Source organism: Myotis daubentonii, chromosome 9 (genome assembly GCF_963259705.1).
Source record: "Myotis daubentonii chromosome 9, mMyoDau2.1, whole genome shotgun sequence".
In the NCBI taxonomy this organism is placed as follows: domain Eukaryota; kingdom Metazoa; phylum Chordata; class Mammalia; order Chiroptera; family Vespertilionidae; genus Myotis; species Myotis daubentonii.
Genome location: NC_081848.1, coordinates 70,174,922 through 70,192,556, shown reverse-complemented (window position 1 = coordinate 70,192,556; position 17,635 = coordinate 70,174,922). Strand labels below are relative to the sequence as shown.

The following is a 17,635-nucleotide window of genomic DNA, read 5'->3' as shown; positions in this document are numbered from 1 at the left end:
CTCATGTTGTGGTGCCCCCCAATTTCATTGTTACAAATTGAACATAAAGCATAGTGATTAATCACAAAAACAATATGTAATTATATATGTGTTTTCCGATGGTCTTAGGTGACCCCTGTGAAAGGGTCGTTTGACCCCCAAAGGGGTCGCGACCCACAGGTTGAGAACCACTGCTCTAAGGTATTTGCTATGGTGGCTGAATGTATACCCTCCTGACTCATATAACACAGGCCAGGACCAGGTTTCCGCGGGAAGCCCTGCACCACTGGAGCTGCCTTTCCAGGCACTCGTATTGTTCCAGGACAACAGAGCTGTGGCCCCCACCCCAGGAACCAGCTGTTTTCTTGGAATAAGAGGGAAGCTGCTAGATTGCCAAGGATGGGAAGGGAAATAAGCACGTTTGATGTTCCACCTGTGTAGACACCTGCACTAGTTGTTAAAATACTGAAATACTTCCAGGCCAGGTGATAAGCAGCCACTGCCCTGACCCAACCCATCCCTCAAATGTTCCCCTCCCCAGCTATCTCTGCCCCAGACCCAGCAATTGAAAGAGTGATTCGTGGCATAGGAAGGGGTCACCAGGACCTCTTCCTGACCTCTGGGCATGCCCCTTGTTAAATGTTTTGAATATCACCCTGGCTATAAGGTGCCTGGTCTCAACTGGTGAATGGAAATGAACCCTGAACTCAATGTGGAGGGTGAGGAGGATGACATGAGTTCTGAAAGCCAGCGACTAGTCACTGAATCCCCGCCTCCAACTCCTTCTCTCCTCCCCAAAGTCAGAAGCACCTAGTCCCCACCCAGGCCTGCCCTCACCCACACAGAATGGCCCACGGTCACGCCCAGATATTATTGCACTCTTTTATTTACAGAAAACACAGATAAAGCATTTCAATGTTCATTTAGCAAACTGATCCACTCTTTTTTTTTTCTTTTTGGCACAAAGAAATATCACAGATGGACCCTAAGATCAATCAGAAACCCATAAGATTTATCAGCCATCACTGGTCCAGGGGCAGCCACAAGACTCAGACAGACAGACAGCATCGCCACAGTCTGGAAAAAATAAACAAGGTCCACATTCACCTCACAGTAAAAACCTGCTCACCGACAGGCAAGGGTGGGCAGGAGGGGGCAGTTTCTATGCTCCAAAGGGGGCAGTGGGCATTGGGGGCAGGAAGCCGGATGAGGAGGGACAGACACCATTCATAACTTAGAGAGCGGTGGCCTTTTTGTCATTAACCTCTTACCTTGTAGAAGTAAACAGTGCAAAAATTACCATGCCCTGACCACTCGTCCATTCAAAAGTTCCAGGAGTTGTGTGGTTTGGGGTGTCTCTCCTGGTGGGCGCCTGTGTGTATGTGTGTACGTATGTGAATGTGTGAGTGTGGTGCTTGTAAACATTGCCACCATCCACACAGAGACCCAACATCCGTGTGTCTGAATGGGATGGGGTGGGGTGGGGTGGGGGGTGGGCTGTACCCCACTTGACTCCCCCTCTGCCCCAGTGATTCCTGTCCAAGACATAGTGCAAATTTCAGAGACAAACGAGGCAGAGGAAGTGGGGGGACAGAGGATGGGGGGCAGGGGGCAGGAAGGACACAAAGACAGGGTGGAAGAGGGAAGGGGAAATAAGGCAACAGTTAAAAAACGGTCCATTTTATCAAAACCGACACCAGGTGCCCCTCATGCCCACCCCTGAGCCCCTGTCACGAGAAGGGGCGGAAGTCCCGCTCCTCCACCAGGCTGATGGCGGGGTTCTTGAGCTCCTCCTCCGAGGCGGCCATCCGGTAGCCCAGCTGCGCCAGCACCCGCTGGCAGGCGTTCTGGGCAAAGGCCACAATGTCATAGGAGAGGCGGAAGCGCCACTTCTCAGCCGTGGCCGCCGAGTTGCGCACGGTGCCGTACTTGTGCTTGCCCAAGGCGGGGTCGCCCTGCGTGTTGTTCTGGATCCAGCGGGCCACGTGGCTGTCCAGGGGGATGCCCAGGAACCCGTAGATCTCCTCCGTCTTCTTCATGGGGTTCCTGGCCAGGTCCTCGTAGCGCACCAGCATGTACTTGCCTTTGAGCCACGAGGGCCGCATGAGGCCGGTGGCCACGGAGTTGGAGAAGTCCTCGCACACCGTGGTCAGCTGGGTCACGTCCAGGTTGTAGGGCTTCCTCCCGGTGCCGTACCAGAGCCGCCAGAGCCGGTAGGTGTCCCGGAAGGTCTCGCTGCGGGAAGCCAGGATGCCCCGCGGGTCTCGGACCAGCTGGATGACCTTGAGGTTCAGCCGGGGGTCTTCCACCAGAGCGCGCAGGTCGTTCACCTCGGGCACCCGCACGGTCTTGATGGCCACGTGGCTGCGCTCCCGGCAGGCCTCGGCCGCCACGGTCAGGTTCAGCAGGCCGCACTTGCGCACGCAGTCGCCCTCCTCCAGCACCAGGTCGGCGGAGCCCGGGGGGTCGCAGACGGGGCGGGAGCACAGCACGCGGCTGGCCCCGCGGCGGAAGACCCGGTCGGTGGTGTGGTTGACGGGCGGCGGCTTGATGTAGTTCTCCAGGAAGTGCAGGTCACAGTCGTAGAGGCTCCGCAGGAGGTCCCGGCTGGCGCCCAGCATGACCCGCCGGTCCGCGGGGCTCCTGCCCTGGGTGAAGCGGGGGATGAGCGTGTTCTGCACGTGGTAGAGGGGCTCGAACAGGTAGAAGACGTCCAGGTGCTGGTTGAAGAGCTGGCCCACGAAGGAGGAGCCGCTCCGCGTGGTGGCCAGGATGAGGATGTGGGTCTTGCGGGAGAGGTTGTAGGTGAAGGTGGGGCCCTCTTCGCACAGCCGCTCGGCCAGTCCCGCCTCGGCCAGCCCCGGGCAGGTGTGCAAGGACTTGGCGGTGAAGGTGCGGATGGCCGTGTACTGGATGGCGATGGAGGCCAGGGCGAGGAGGAGGACGGCCTTCCACGAACATTGCATGGCTGGGCACCTTCATGGGGCTGCTTCTCCACCTTTCGAGCTCTGCGGGCAAAGGCGGGCAGCCATCAGGGGGCAGCCAGGCTTAGGTGCCTCACACAGAATAAGAGTCAGACTCCAGGGGGGTGTAGGGAGTACCCCCTGCTCCCTGCCCAGGGCTCACTCACTGCACGGAAGGCCAGAGTAGCTTCTACCCTAGGCTGCACCATTCTCTGGGGGAGTCACTGGACTGAACCAACTGATTCCCGGGACCCTGTCCTGCAGGGTTTAAGCTACGGAATGCTGTAGGCCTCCCAGCAGAAAGGAGGGGCCCGTAGGGCAAGAAACTAACTCCCCCCAATCCCACATATAGGGTGTGGCCATTCCCTGCCACTGCCTGTCGCCCCTGCTGGCATCTCCTGGGCCCACCTGCATCTTCCTTCCACCCTCACAAAGTGACCCATGTGGTCATCTTTCCTCCACCCCTGTTCACCCCCTGGAGGGAGAAGAGTCCATGTCAGATGCCTCCTGAGCCCGCGCAGAAAGGACCCTGGTGCCTGGTGAGTCGGTGAGCTGCCAACATCCACTCAGCCACGCCCGCTGAGGACAACTGTGTCAGCCACCACCATCCCCTGACTTACGGATGCAGTGACCAGCTTACTCCAGGTGAGGACTCCTGGGGCCCGTGGGGGCTCTAAGAGTCACCTGGCCCAGAGCAGAGACAAGGCCACGGCTGTTGAGAATGGGACCTCATCCTTTCCCAGGCCCCAGTGTCCTCCTGGTTTGCTCCCAGCCACACAGGGAAGAGGTCCAGGCCATGGGCGATGACCCCCACTGACAGCAGAACTAACTGGCCCCTCCGCCTCAGCCAGTCCTCAAGGGCCCTCAGCCCCTTCTGTGCACAGAGTGAGCTCGGGGACCCACCAGTAGCCCAGCAATGGCCCCAGAGAACCAGAGAGAAGAGGAGGGGGTGGACCAGGAGCACCCCAAGGAAAGCATGGGAATGAGGAGAGCCGTGAAAGTGAACGGTGTGCCCAGGGTTTGGGGCCAGGAGCCAACCTGAACATCTGGAAGTGCCCCAAGAGGGGCTAGTTCAGCTCAGGCCCTGGGGGAGGGCTGGGGCTGCTCCAGGGCCAATGCAGGGAGGGACCCACCACTCACCAAAGAGGGGCTGCTCCGAGCTGGGGAGTCCACAGCCGCCAGGTCTCCTGCGCAGCAGCCCTGTGGCCAGCAAACTGCAGAGACAGGGAGAGAAGGGGGTCTGTAAATGGGGTTGGGCTCCCAGCACCTCCCTTCCTACCCCTGCTCTCCTGTGTCCTGTGCTCTACTGACTTCCCCCTGTCCCCCAGGGCTGGGTGATGAAGGTGCTGCCTGCTCTCCCATATCTATCACTGACTCAGGGCTCCAAATAACCCAATGCCATCTCTGACCCGCTGCATCCAGCCCCCTGAGTCCTGGGCTACATCATACCCCCTCCTCTTACCTCCCCCACCTACCTACCCATGCCCTCCTAACCAGCCGTAGTCCTCTGCTCGCACCAGAACCCAGGGGGCAGAGAGCTGGCAAGCTTGCACCCCTACCTGACCAAGAGTTGGTACCCCACATGGGAAAACACCCCAGAGAGGCACCCACACACACTCATCACACAATGGAGCTGCAAAGAGATCCACTGGCCACAAATACCCCCGGCCTAGCTAGTTCTGTCCATTCAGCTCTGATGACCAGACCCACCCAACCAGCCGCAGCGCTCAGCCTCTAATGATGGAACAAAATGTCAGAATCAAACTTATCCCAAAAATTGGGCTGGCACACAACCCCGGCTGGTTCTGCATTTTAAATCAATATAACAGCCTGACCTTTCAAATTCCAACTTGTTCAGTAACTACCCAGGAGGGGGTTAGTGGAAATCAGCAAGGGCAGGGGGCCTCACCTCACACCTCCGGGGGGTGGGGGGGTGGCAGCTCAGTCGCAGCAGCCCAGATGCTGAGCCCCGCAGGAAGGGACAGCTGGGGAGGGAGGTTCTTCTGCCAACCACGCCGGACAGAGAAAGGCTACCTGCAACTCAAAGCAAAAGTAAACCTGACCTTCATGCTCTGCGAGGATTCTAAGTTAAAACACCAAGATCATAGCATTATTGTGGTTAGCATCTATTGAGTGCAGCCTACGTGCTAAGCCCTTTATCTGAGAGCTCATTTATTCCTCGCAAGAACTTCATGTGGAAGCCAGTATAAGCTTCATTTCACGGGCAGCTGAGGCACAGAGAGTAGAGGAAACTGCTTGAGCTCACGTCTAGGTTAACCCACATCTAGCAGGTTCCCCAGAGCCCACACTCTTTTCCCTCGAAGGAGATTTGACTTTCTGCTCCTCCAGCTTACACATACTTGGCCTTCAAACATGCATTTGACCAATATCCCCAGCCCATTTGTGAATCGGTGAGAGAGGGACTGGACATGAGAAGGGGGCAGACATCTGCCAACGGCTCAGCATGAGACAGGCACTATGGGTGAAACAGCACAAAGGAAGGCAAGCACTTACTGGGCATTCATGATGCTTCTCCCGGGCATGTGCTCCCTTCACAGGCAGCAGCTCATCTCACCCTCCTGCCAACCATGTAAGACTGATGCTGTAATATCCCCATTTTACAGATAAGGAAGCTGAGGCTCTGAAAGGTTTGATAAATTTCTAGTAGGGGGTAGAGCCAGGATTCCAGCCCAGGCACTGTGTTCTGGAGTCCATGCTCGAATCCTCCTCCCTGATCCCTATTCCACTCACATTCCACCCCCTTTGGTCCTCACCAAGACAGGAAACAGAACCCTTAAAGAGACTTCGTTTAACTATAGGATTCCAGTTCCAGAAACAGATTAAAGAGGAGCATGCTGCAGGGAGGGGACCATTTCAGTGTTTTCCTTCCCCGCCCGCACCCGGAGAAACTTAAGGCAGGATTGGAAGCTGCTGCCTTTGTTAATGAAGCAGAAGTAACTGGAGCATCTCGCTGCTATAAATCCCTAAGAAAGTGGGACTCAGATTCATAAGGTGCAGCCTGGGGACCAAGGAGGGGAATGTGCTCAAAGGCCCCATTGCCGGCCATCGCCTTTCCCCCAGAAAGGCAACGCCAGGGCCTGGGAACGGCAGGATGGAGGAAGTCAGGTCCTCCGAGAAATGTCCCTGCTGTCCTGCCGGCCTGGCAGAGCAGGGGCCAGGGCTGGCCAAGCCTTCTTGGTATGCTAGAGGCATGTGCCCTGAAAAACAGAGGCCCTGGAACCAGGTCCCATTGTCCCCAGGGGAGCTTTGGTCACTGCAAGGGACTCCGCAATGCCCTCCACCTCAAAGCCAGACCATGAGCCCCGGGTCCCCTCCCTGAGCTTCTAGCAGCCTCTGGCATGGCCTCCCTCTCCCTCTGCCTAGTTGAAATCCAGGCAAATCTTAGACCTGGAATCTGCAACTTCTGTTGGAAGTGGGAGAGTTGGTGAACTCCCCCTACCAGCCGAAAGCTCAGATTTCCATGTCAGCCACCTTAATATTAGGGCAGATTGTGGCATGGTGGGGGTGGGGGTGGAAAACACCTCTTCATGGGAGAACTACAATTCAGAGCTAAGAGCTCAAGCCATGGAACCACACTCACTTAGATGTCACTTAGCAGGCGTGTGGACCCGGGTGACGCACTGTCTCTGAGTCTAGGTTTCCCCATCTGTAAAGTGGGTCTCATCATAGAATCAAAGAACTTCAAGCATTTAGTCAATGCCAGGCATAGAATATGGCACAGCCTCAGGCCTGGGACATGGACTCTGACACCAGCCCCATTGATGGCCAGGTTTCTTAATCTCGCTTGGCCCCTGTTTTCTCACCTGCAAAGTGGGAATAATTTTAACAATGCTGTTGTGAGGATTAATTGTGTCTAGCATAGAGTAAGCACTCAATGAATGTAACTGACTATTATCATTACATGTAGTATTTGGTTTTTATCTCGAGGTACGCCCCAGAACAAATCATCACTGACTGTGGCACACACTCTCCCTGACCACTGTGCCCAGACCTCTGCCAGGAGGCCTCTGCCCACCATCCCTTCCTCAGGGCCTTCTCTCCCAGCCAGGCTACCTTCTCAGGCTGAGCTACCGCAATGGCTCGCCTGCTGTCCTCTGGTGGGCATATCCTGTAGTGCAGCTCTTAGTCCGGCGTTGCCTGTTCAGAATTCCTGCCTGGTTGGCTGCAGCTTAATGTGAGGAGGCAGCCAACAGGAGGTGAGGTTGCAGGATGCAGTGAGGTGTGATGATTACACGCCCACCCTGCCTGTGGTCTCTGCTCTGTGCACCCCCTCTTCCTTACCCACACGCCAAAAGGCAAGCAGCAACAGGCAGCCAAACCTCATCCCGAGGGCCTCTCCACCCTGGTCTCATTCTGCTCTGGCAGGGGAGGGAACACTGAACTGTCACGGGCAGGGGCACCCACCGCCTCTGCCTTTCCCTGGCCTGTGATCTTGTACTCACTCCCTGGTCTCTGTGCCTCGGTTTTTCCATAGATCCAGCGACTCTAAGGGCCTCCCAGGTCTGACCACGGCATTTCTGATCCAAGGAAGGCCCCATACTCCACTCTCAGAGTCAGGGCCACTCTCACTGAACACAGGGGACCCTTCTTTGGGATTAGGAAGGCCCCAGGCATCTTCCAAGAAGATACCAGGTGTGGGCAGCTCTGCCTCCCACCTCAGTCCGATCCACAGCTGACCCAGTGGGACCCAGAAACAAGGGGCTCTGCCCTCTGCTGCGTTTGCACCACCCTGCCCCCAGCCTCATCCCTTCCCGTGCCTCCCCCCCGCCCCCCCCCCCTCCAGCCCCCAGCCCCATGAAATCCCATGCAATGCAGAGTTGTGACACTGCCTTTTCTGGGCCACAGACTCCCTCCTCCCAGAAAGACCCATTTGTGCCCACAATTTTACACACACAATTGGAGAGGTTAAGCCTCTAGGGAAAAGAAGGGGCACCCCTGGGTGGGCTTTAGGAGGTCCAGGAACCTTCTACTAGCAGCACTCTCCCAACTCTAGGACTTCCTTTTCAACTAACTCTATCAGAGAAAGCTCCACACACATTACGCACGCTAATAAGTAAACAGCAGCTAGGGCCAGAAACCCGCTTGCAATATCACATCGCCATTGCCGATTTTTTAACAGGGATGTGTGTGTGTGTGTGTGTGTGTGTGTGTGTGTGTGTGTGTGTGTATTTGTATATGTGCATAAACAACCACTAAAAGAACTTGTGCTGAGCCAGTAACTGTAGATGTCCTGGGGGGGGGGGGGGGGCGGGGGGACAGGAGGGAGGTGACTAGGAGACAGGGATACGAGAAAGGCACAGTTTACACTAAGCTTTTGGTTCAGTTTGAGTTTATTAACTTTGGGGGATGGAGGGAAGCCACCCATGTACAAACTGCGGACTAATGACAGGGTGGGGCTCCAAAAGTCAGCACTGGCACCTCACTGTGCCAGCTATTCTGTCCCCAGGGCACTGCCAGCCAGCTGTCTCCTCCCCCATTTCCAAGGCACCAGGGTCAGAGTCACCACCTTTCCGCCAGAATGGGGCTCTGTCTGCTCAGACAGGCCACTAAGGACAGCGGTCGGCTGGGGCGGCTGAGACAGAGCAGGAGCTGAAGAGGAACGAGACCTCAAAGGGGACCTGGTTGGGGAAACGACTGCCCTCCCAGCCTTTTCTCCCTAAAAACAGTTTGTGATGCGCTAGGGAGGCAGGGAAAGCAAAGAAAAACATCTGAATATCGTATTTCTAACCACACTCAGGGCTGGTATGGAGGGGCCTGAAGGCTCTGGGGTCCCTGGAACTGGAGCAAGGGGCAGGGGGAACTGGGCAGGGAGGGGGGAGTTGGCAAACAGGCCTCTGGGATGGGGACTGCAGACAGGAAATGCATAATCCCTACGTCTGTAGTGGCCAGCACTGACCCACCATTTGTTTGTTGGGTCAAGACTAAAACACATAAAACAAGGTTTTTTCTTCTACGGAAGATGAGGTGATGAAATGAAGAAAGTAGAAAACAGGGATATGAAAGTGAAAGAACTAGGAGTCAGGTTAGTGTACAAGAGCCAAGCTACTTCTGGGCTTCACATATAGGTCAGAGCTACCTGGCAGCCAATGGGAAAAGGGAAATATTCCATTGATATATTTCATAGGATTTATGAGATGAAGATTAAAGCATCTGCTCAGGAGAAACCCAGCTATCCTTGATCCTGAATTCAGCATGATATTTCTCCTAAGGGGTCTCCTAGGGAGCCCTGAGCTGTCTTCCTATCCCTAAGACCCCATGCCGAATAAGCCCAAGGACAAGTTTCCTGGGGCTGTGTTCTAGAGCATCCTTCAAGGTGAGCAGCGTGCCAGCGCGTAATCCAGCCAATGCAACCTTGCAGGTGAGGCAATCTGGTGTCCAGGCTTAGCCTCCGTGGTCTGGGTCAGCCCAGGGAGCCTGGAGGCATGAGTGCCTCCCTGAGGGGTCATGCCCCTAACACTGTGATGTCTACAGACCTTCTCCCCAGTATCTGCACCAACACAAACATGGTGTTTATGTACAATCGCTAGAGTCCCTGGGCCCCACGGCCTATCCACAGACCCCACAGGCAGAACCAGTACCTCCTTCAGCGACCTCCAGTGGGGGCGAGTTCTCACAATCCTGGTGCCAAAGACAAGCACAAGGAGGGACTGGTCCGCTGACTTCTCAGCAGCAGCAGAGCTCCTCGGCTGCCTCCTCTGAGCTTCTGTGTCTCCAGAGCAGGTCACTCCAGTGCCCACACGTGATGACCCTGGGGACACCACTCCTGGGAAGAGGCAGGCTGGGTGGTGGCTGGGTCCGGACTTGACTCCCACTGCTGGGGCTTTACCGCTATGAGACCCTGGACAAGGCACTTGCCCTCCACAGGCCTCAGCTGTCCTGATCTATGAAATGAGACCGTCGACCACAGAATATTTCAGATATTTGGGTTTTGAGACAGAAACCTGATGGATGCCAACAGCTTAGCACAGTGCTGGGCACCGAGCAGTACCCAGGAAGTGGGAATCCTGAGCATGACTTCTAGCGGATACTTTAACCTGCAAACAGGGAGCAGTGGCCTGGGAATGTTGAAGGAAGTGAAATGTTAAAGGTTCCCCCACTGAAGCTCACCCTGCCTGTGTGCTTGCTGTTTGGGGTCCTGCCCTGAGCCCAGCCAGTCAGCAGGGTCCCAGCTCCCGGCCTGAGGAAAGTTTTCCCCAGCTGTGGGGAGAGTGACTGACCTCCTGGCACGAGGCCCAGTGTGCCCGGCACCTCTGGGGGAGATGAGTCAGAAGGGCCACTTCCCTCGGGCCAGTCTTACAGCCGGCCTGGCGGGTGGTAGGCGGAACCCTTCTGCCCCAACCCTGGGCCGAAGGCCCGGTTTCCTGTCCTCCCTCCCCTCCCCAGCAGCCATGGTCAGAGTGGGAATAGTACGGAGGCCTCACCCACTAGACACCGGGGCTTGGCCCCACCCTCCCATTTTCAAGGCTGGAAAACCACCAATAGGAGCTCAAGTACAGGCAGCTGCTGCCAGAGGGGTCGGGAGGAGGGCCATCTGTCCCTGGATCTCAAAGTCTCCGGTCTCGGAGCCACCTGCATAAGGCCCAGCTGGCCCCTGGGGAGAAGGGAGGCTCACCTGGCCCTTGGGGCTCTGGCACAGGATGGAGGGGCTACGGGAATGGATACTCAGAGATGATCAGGGTCCTGGCTCCCATCAAGTGGGCCTTTACCGCAGGTACAACTGCCATCTTTCACAGGTGAGGAGCAGCGAGGGGGCTGGTCCAAGCACGCGCAGCTCATCTGTGGTGCAGCCAGGATTCAAGCTCAGCTCCGAGCCCTGGCCTTGGCCTTGACCCTAACCACAAAGGTAAGCCTCCAGACCCCACCCAAGAGCAAGAGTATCACCCAGCACCTGGAGACCAGGAGGGAGGGGCAAGGAGTGCAGGGCTGAGGTCCCACCTTCACCTCGGCTTTTACCCGAGCCCAGACATGGGCTCATCCAACCAACACCCATTGACCAACCATCTCTGAGAATCAGGTCCCTGGGTGTCAGCCGGAGAGATGGGAGGCTGCCCATGGCCCTGCCTGCCTGGTTCCCTGGCACACCAAACAAGTCTGTGCCCTCTTGCCACTTCCCAGGGGGTCTTGTCTGCCGAGCTGAACGGAAAAAAGGAAGATTATCACAGATTAGAAGGGACCTGCCTGGCATGGCACCTGATAGGCAGCAGCCAGCACACCCCCGCCCTGCAGCCTGGGGCTCCAGGGCTGGCTAGGAGCGTCCAGGGAGGAGTGGGTGCTTTTGGGGCCCAGGAGCCCAGGAGTGCTGAAATCCTGTGCAGCCAGAGAACACCACACACGTCTTTATTACCACCTGTTCTGAATGGTCTGGACTGGGGCTCAGGACTGGGCTCAAGGCCCAGAGAAGGCCCTCCTGCTCCTTAAGCTCAGAACTTCCCCCCAGCCCTCAGCTGGTCACACGGATGCCAGCACGGTTCAACCTGTCACTCCTCTGTCGCCTGGACAAGCCTTAGGGAGAGCCACCCATTGGTAACATGACAACCGCTGAGTATCCCTGCCCCTACATCAACAGGGACCTGCATAAGTAGACATAATGGCAGCTGCTCACCAGGGACCCATTCCACAGGTGTGGGACCAAGGCTCACAGAGGCTAAGGGACTTGCTCCCACCGCTGGGAGGTGGCAGGGTGGGAACTGCTTTCAGACTATGGGCGCTGTGTGCAATGCCGCGAGGCCCTCACCCTCCAAGGTTCTCCCTACAGGTTTCCCTTCCTTCCCCTGTGACTTCCTAATACCCTTGATCTGAACCACCCCTAGCAGCTCCCCTGATCCTGTACATACCCCGTAAGTGCTTATGAGAAACTCAGCAGTGTGTGGAACCCACACCTCAGGTCCTGGGCAGCCTGACTCCCTCTGAGCCCCAGTCGCCCACCTCCAAGGGCAGGTGAGGGGCTTAAATGAGACCCCCCTCACCCATAACGCTCTTAGCATCCTTCCTGGGACATGGCAAGTACTCAGTTCATGAGACCTTCGAATGTTGGCATCATGCTTGCCTGTCGTCTCCTCTGCCTGCAGTATCCATAAGGGAGAGCACCAGACTACTGCCCCCAGCAGAGACCCAGAGTAGAGAAGGGCTGTGCCCTATTCCCCATCCCCAAGGAGGGACAAGTAAGCATCCCGACAATTCCCAGACCACAGCCTCCCAGCTCTAATCAAGGAGCAAACACAGAGGGAATCTCTAAACACTGAGAAAACGCGGGAACTCTGCCCCACGTGGCACCGTGGGGATTTAGAAAGAACAAATCATGCCTGACAAACTTGATAGCTTTTTTGATAGAATTACAAGGCTGGTAGATGAAGGAAATGCAGGCAGGGTAATATATCTTGATTTTTAGCAAAGCATTTGATACAGCGCCCCGAGTAATCTTACAAAATTAATTCAAAACAGACTTGGCCCTAAGCACTTGTCATGTGGCCAAAAGCAGGAGGGGGCAGGTCCCAAGGGTCCCAAGTGGAAGAGGCAAGTACAGGGTGAAGGACTGAGGGACAGAGTCTGGAAGTGGGGGCAGGGCTGCCAAGACTCAGCCTGGGTCAGATCTTATCTAACATCTTCATTAATGATCCTGAGAGAGGGAGTAAACAGTCCGTTAATGAAATTTGCAGAGGATATTAAATTGGAAGGTGTTGTGAACACCAATGAGGACAGCAAAACAGTCCAGAGAGACCTGGGGGGGGGGCGGAACTTGGCAGGAAACAGAGTCTGGGGGGTGGGAAGCAGGGTGCTGGCCAGCATCTGGGGCTACCTGGAGAGCCAGGGAAGGGGGAAGGTATCCCAGGGCTGTGTGGAGCCAGGAGCGGCCACGGCTAGCTTGAGTTCTAGCCAAGCAGGCAACCTCAAGAATCTCAGTTTTCCCATCTGTAAAATAGGGCTGGTGGATAGGAAAGGTGCCCTGCAGCTCTAAGAGCTGACAGTGATGGGAGCCTGGAGCTGAAGCCCACTTTATGGGAGGAGAGGAGCAGTGACACAAAGAGCAGGTCTTGTCTGCAGGCCAGGGAGGGGCGGGCAGCATGGAGAGGGCTGCTGAGGGCTGCTGAGGGCTGGCTGAGCCATCACTAGGACCCAGAATGTCCCAGAGCCACTGCCCCAGGTCAGCAGCAGCAGTGGGCAGGCCCCTCTCCCAGCCTGCTGGTGGGACAGGCTGGAGCCCTGAGCCTGTCCAGACCTGTATGGTATGCTGGGAACACTTACGCGATAGAGGTTTAACCTGAGCAGGGGAAGTGGGGAGTGGGGGAGAAGGTCAGGGTTTGTTACTTTTCTTAGATTTCCTGATCCCTCTTGGGCAGATCATCAAGAGGGAGATGCCTCTCCAGGATCAAGGAAAGTGGCCCCCATCCCTTCTCTCTGTCCTCAGAGCTGGGACTCTCCTTCCCTCTCCCTCTGACCCGATACCCAGCGAGCTAAGGCAAGAAGCTGCCCATTCATCTGGACTTGGATTTGTTCCCATAAAGCTCCTAGACAGGTGGGGTCTCAACGGGAGCCAGGGCTCCCTAGCGTGGTGCCAGGCCCCCAGCAACCTAAATAAATGCTCGGTGGGAGGAAGAAATAGACGGCTGGTTCCCAGCTGGGGGTGCACCAGGGTTGCTGAGGGCAGCTCTTCCAAAGCAGGAGGCCAGGCCTGCCAGATGTCAAGACCACCTCCCAGGACACAGAGGATGGCTCCAGATGAATGTGCTGGGGGAGTGTCTTCCAACCCCCTGAAATGGTAAAAATGACACTTATTGAACACTTACTATGGCTCCATTCAGAGTGTGTTCCCCATATTAACATGTTTGACCTTCACAGCAGCCCTGAGGTAGGTGCTCTTTTCTCCATTTCACAGAGGGGGAAACTGAGGCATAGAGTAGCAGCCAGGAGCCTTAGTACCTAGACAGAAGGCCCATGGGAGAAGCAGCAGCCTGCCAAGAGCCACAGGGGAGATGAGCAGCTCCTGATGGGAGACCCCAAGGGTGGGATAAGCAGCCCCTCCTATGGGGCCCCCAGAGCCTTGCCCAGCCTCTCCCTGGCCCCCTTGAAGGGAGTTGATGCAACTCCTGCCACACTTGTGGAGCCTGATTTTACTATATGTTTCTCTCTTCCCCACCACCACCACCACCACCACCACCACCACCGCACTACACCGAGTCCTCTGAACAAGTCTGTTTCCATGGAAACCATACAGTGACTCAGGGCTTCGGGACCTTCTCTGAACCAGATTATGAATATCAAATGCTCACTCCCCGCACCAATGCAGAGTGAGTTGGAAAAGTAGAGACACAGTGGGCAAGGGAGGAAGACAGGGAAGTAGGCAAGGAGAAGGGGGGCGGGGGTGTTAAGCCTGGCCCCCCCAGTGAGAGCCTAACATCTGGGTCTCCTGCAGACTCAGTGGAGCACAGATGGACACCTCCTCCATGTGTGCACAGCTGGCACACACACCCCAACATCGGCGCCATCCCCACCAGCCTTCCCATGGAACTAGGGCCCTATGGGAGGGAGCGCAGGAGGTAAGGGGGCTCTACATTTCTCCTAATGAGGACCTCAAATGGCAGAGGGGGCGGGGGGCAGGGGGCAGGGAGCAGGGGGCAGGGGGCAGGGGGCAGAGGGCAGGGGGCAGAGGGCAGGGGGCTGGGGAGAAGGGAAGCTGTCTACAAGAGAAGCCTGACCTCAGATGCCAAGGAGAAAACCTCTGGCCAAAAGCTTTGCAATATTCGGCGAAGAGGGAAATTTGGAATTTAGGGAGGGAAATGTTTCTTTCTGCATGGAGATGAGGAGGCTGGGTGTTAGCTTCTGTGCCGGGAGCAGGCACTGGACATGATTTCAAAGCCTACCTTCCCTCCCCACCCCGCACAGGGTTAGTGGGATCATTAGCAGAGACTTCCTCTCACTTGCCCTCCACCCTGGCCTGACCAACCGCCATTCACTTGTCCTGATTGGGACAATAGCAGAGAAATGAAAGTTTGCAGCGCCAGGCTCCTGGCCTTCCACAGGGACTAAGGCCCCCAAATCTGCCCCCTCCTTTCCTGGCAGCTCCCTGAAGACCCAGGAGGGAAGGGAAGAAAAGAGGTTGAGGCTTGATACCTCCCTGGTGAATCCGATGTGTGAGTCATGACTATGAGTGCGAGCGCTTAGAAAAGAAACAGGGTCATGGTGATGCCTGCGAATGTCCCGGCTGCTGAGGACTGGAGTCTGGGAACCGCCTGCCCAGGTAAGCTCTCCGCCCGAGACACCTGGCCCTACTGGAGGGGTTGAGGAACCCCTGGGGGCAGGTACCTGGTACTCAGTCCCCACCTGCTTGCCTCCTCTACCTCCTGGTGCCTTTGGCTTGCCAAAGCAGCCACCTTCCCAGCCAGGGTACCCACCTCCTGGCCACAGTCCTCGGTCCCCTGGCCCCCGCCCTTACCAGCCCTGGGAAGGATGCTGGGCTCAATGTTTGTCCTTGGCTGGACACCCACCTTCCCATCTCCTGCCTCCACCTCTCTGGACTCCCCAGTCGCCCTTCTTAGGAGCCTCCTGCTTAGGAGCAGTGTTTAAGTCCACGGAAGAAAGCCTGCACCCGCGACGAGGAATCAGTCCTGGGAAAGGGCAGGTCCGGGATGGGGGAGGGTCATCCTTGGCATCCAAGATGCCACCCCAGGAGGACCCTCGGGTCTGACCATGGGCTTCCCAGCCAGGGCCGATCTGGGCTGTTACTGTGCAAGCAGGCATTGGGTTCCTAGAGCCTGGAAGGGGTGCCCCAGAGTCCTGCCGGAGAAGAGTGGGAGGCTGGTTCTGGCTTCCCCCGGGGGGCTCTGCACCATCCCCGGGTCCGGGGGGCCCACGGCAAAGTGGCCGTGGGGGTGCGGAGCTGGGACTAGGAGCCGCAATCAGGAGGGGCAGCCCCCTGACTCTGAGTGCAGCCCCGGTTCGGAAAGTTGGTGCAGGTGTGGGGACCTCAGGGTCTCGGGGCGACTCGGCAGCTCGGAGCCGGGAGGCTGCGGGACAGTGAGCCCCCGAGTTCTCCTCAAGTTTGCTGCCCTCCCGGGTGGGGGAGGATGGGCTAGGGTGGTGGCGGGGCTCACTCGCCGCTAGCCGGGGAGCCGTCCTGCGCCCAGCACACTGCTGTCCCCCGGCCCGCACCGCCCGCAGCGACGGTCCCCGAGCCGAGGGGCGGCTCCCGCTACTCCCGCGCCCCTCCCGGCTGCTGCAGCGAGTGTCGGCGCCCGCCCGCCCCGGGAGCCGCCGGGCCGGCCGATACCTGGTCGGGGGCGCACCGGGAGCCGCCGCAGCGCCCAGCGCAGGCTCCATCCTCGGGTGTGGAGTCAGGCTCGCCCCGGGTCGGCGGGCGGCGGCGGCGGCGGCGGCATCCTGCGCCTCCCGCGCACTCCTCCGCGGCCTCCCTCCTCCTGCACCTCTTCCGCGCGCCCCTCACGGGCCCCTCTTCATGGCCCGAGGGCGCGAGCCCGGGAGCCCGGGCGGCTCAGCTGGTGGAGTGCTTTCTCCGGGGCAAGGCGCGGGACCGGGGACCCGAACGCAGGGGCGCCGGGCCGGCGGCCGGGACCCAGAGCGCCGCAGCCCCGGGCACCGGAGAGCAGCAGCCGCGGGCGCCGGAGCCTCGCCGAGCGCCTGCCGCCCGCCTGGAGTCCCGAGTCCCGAGCCCAGAGCAGCGGCGGCGGCGGCGGCAGCAGCAGCGGCGGCGGCTACAGCGCCGATCCGAGCAGCGGGCGCTGCGGTCCCGGCTCCACCCCCCCAAAGCCGCCCGCCCCTCGGTGGCAGCCCGCCCCCTGCTCTTCCCCACCCGCCAGCGCGCGCCCTCCGCTCCCCGCGCCGTCCTGCCTGCTCCCGCCCCCTAACCCCCGCTCTGCCCCAGCCACCAGCGCTGCGGACACTGCACGCGCTCCCCCGCCAACCCCCCCGCCACCCCCTCCCCAGGCAGGCCAGCTCCGGGGCCAGCCCCCAGCCACCCCGCACGAGGGGAGCCACACCCACACCCCAGGTTTTGGAAGGCCGGCGAGCGAGGACGCAGGCTGCGCACTAGCACCTCTTCCCCTGCCCTCCCACCCACCCCGCACCCAGGGCGCTCTCGGAACGCCTTCGCCTGAGTGCCCCCCACCCCCAGTCGGGCTGGAGCCCCAGCCGAGGAACTCCAGAAACCAGAACAAGAGCCCACCACCCTTCGGCGCCAATATCCCAACACACACCCCAGCCCATCCCCCTCCCTTTCACTTCTCAGGTATGGGAAGGACTGGCTCCAGTTGGGCCTCTTGGGCAGGGTCAAGAGGCGGGGGCGGGGGAGGCGGTTTAGCGGTGTTGGAGAGTGGATTTGCTGGCAGACAGCCTTCCAGGCCAGTCCTGCACCCCGTCGCCCACCCCCTTCCTAAGGACCACCGCTGGCCCCCTAGGTGGGAATCAGGAGCCGCTATGTCCTTATGAAGGGAGACCTGGCCGCATAGCCCACAGGCTGAGCACCTCAGTCCATTATTCTTTGCATAAATAAATATTGACTGAGCATCTCCCACAGGCCAGGCCTGCATGGGCACCAGGGACTCGTTGGTGACAAGACAACCGGACCCCTGGCCTCCCAGAGTGCGGTGGAGGAGAAGCACTGGTGAAGGGGCAGAGACACCATGTGACCACTGGGCCCTGGCTGGAGAGGCCACGGGAAG

General features: G+C 58.3%; 1 protein-coding gene across 4 annotated transcripts; it reads right to left on the bottom strand.

Moving 5' to 3' along the window:
* Window positions 1–847: 847 nt before the first annotated feature.
* On the bottom strand, window positions 848–16,703 carry CHST1 (carbohydrate sulfotransferase 1). 4 transcript variants are annotated; one of them, XM_059709581.1, is made up of 5 exons: window positions 16,228–16,703; window positions 10,670–11,096; window positions 4,859–4,976; window positions 4,083–4,156; window positions 848–2,987 (listed from the first exon to the last, which is right to left on the bottom strand). In XM_059709581.1, exon 5 carries the CDS (start codon window positions 2,943–2,945, stop codon window positions 1,710–1,712), a length of 1,236 nt encoding a protein of 411 aa, XP_059565564.1. In that variant the 5' UTR covers window positions 2,946–2,987; window positions 4,083–4,156; window positions 4,859–4,976; window positions 10,670–11,096; window positions 16,228–16,703; the 3' UTR covers window positions 848–1,709. The 4 variants fall into 4 exon arrangements, with proteins under 4 accessions (XP_059565564.1, XP_059565562.1, XP_059565561.1 ...); XM_059709579.1 differs by lacking the exon at window positions 10,670–11,096 and having other exon boundaries at window positions 4,859–4,982; XM_059709578.1 differs by lacking the exon at window positions 10,670–11,096.
* Window positions 16,704–17,635: the final 932 nt, after the last annotated feature.

What these genes read in the sequence shown, in the direction of transcription:
- CHST1 (XM_059709581.1), bottom strand. Translation starts at nt 2,945, where the DNA reads ATGCAATGTTCGTGGAAGGCCGTCCTCCTCCTCGCCCTGGCCTCCATC.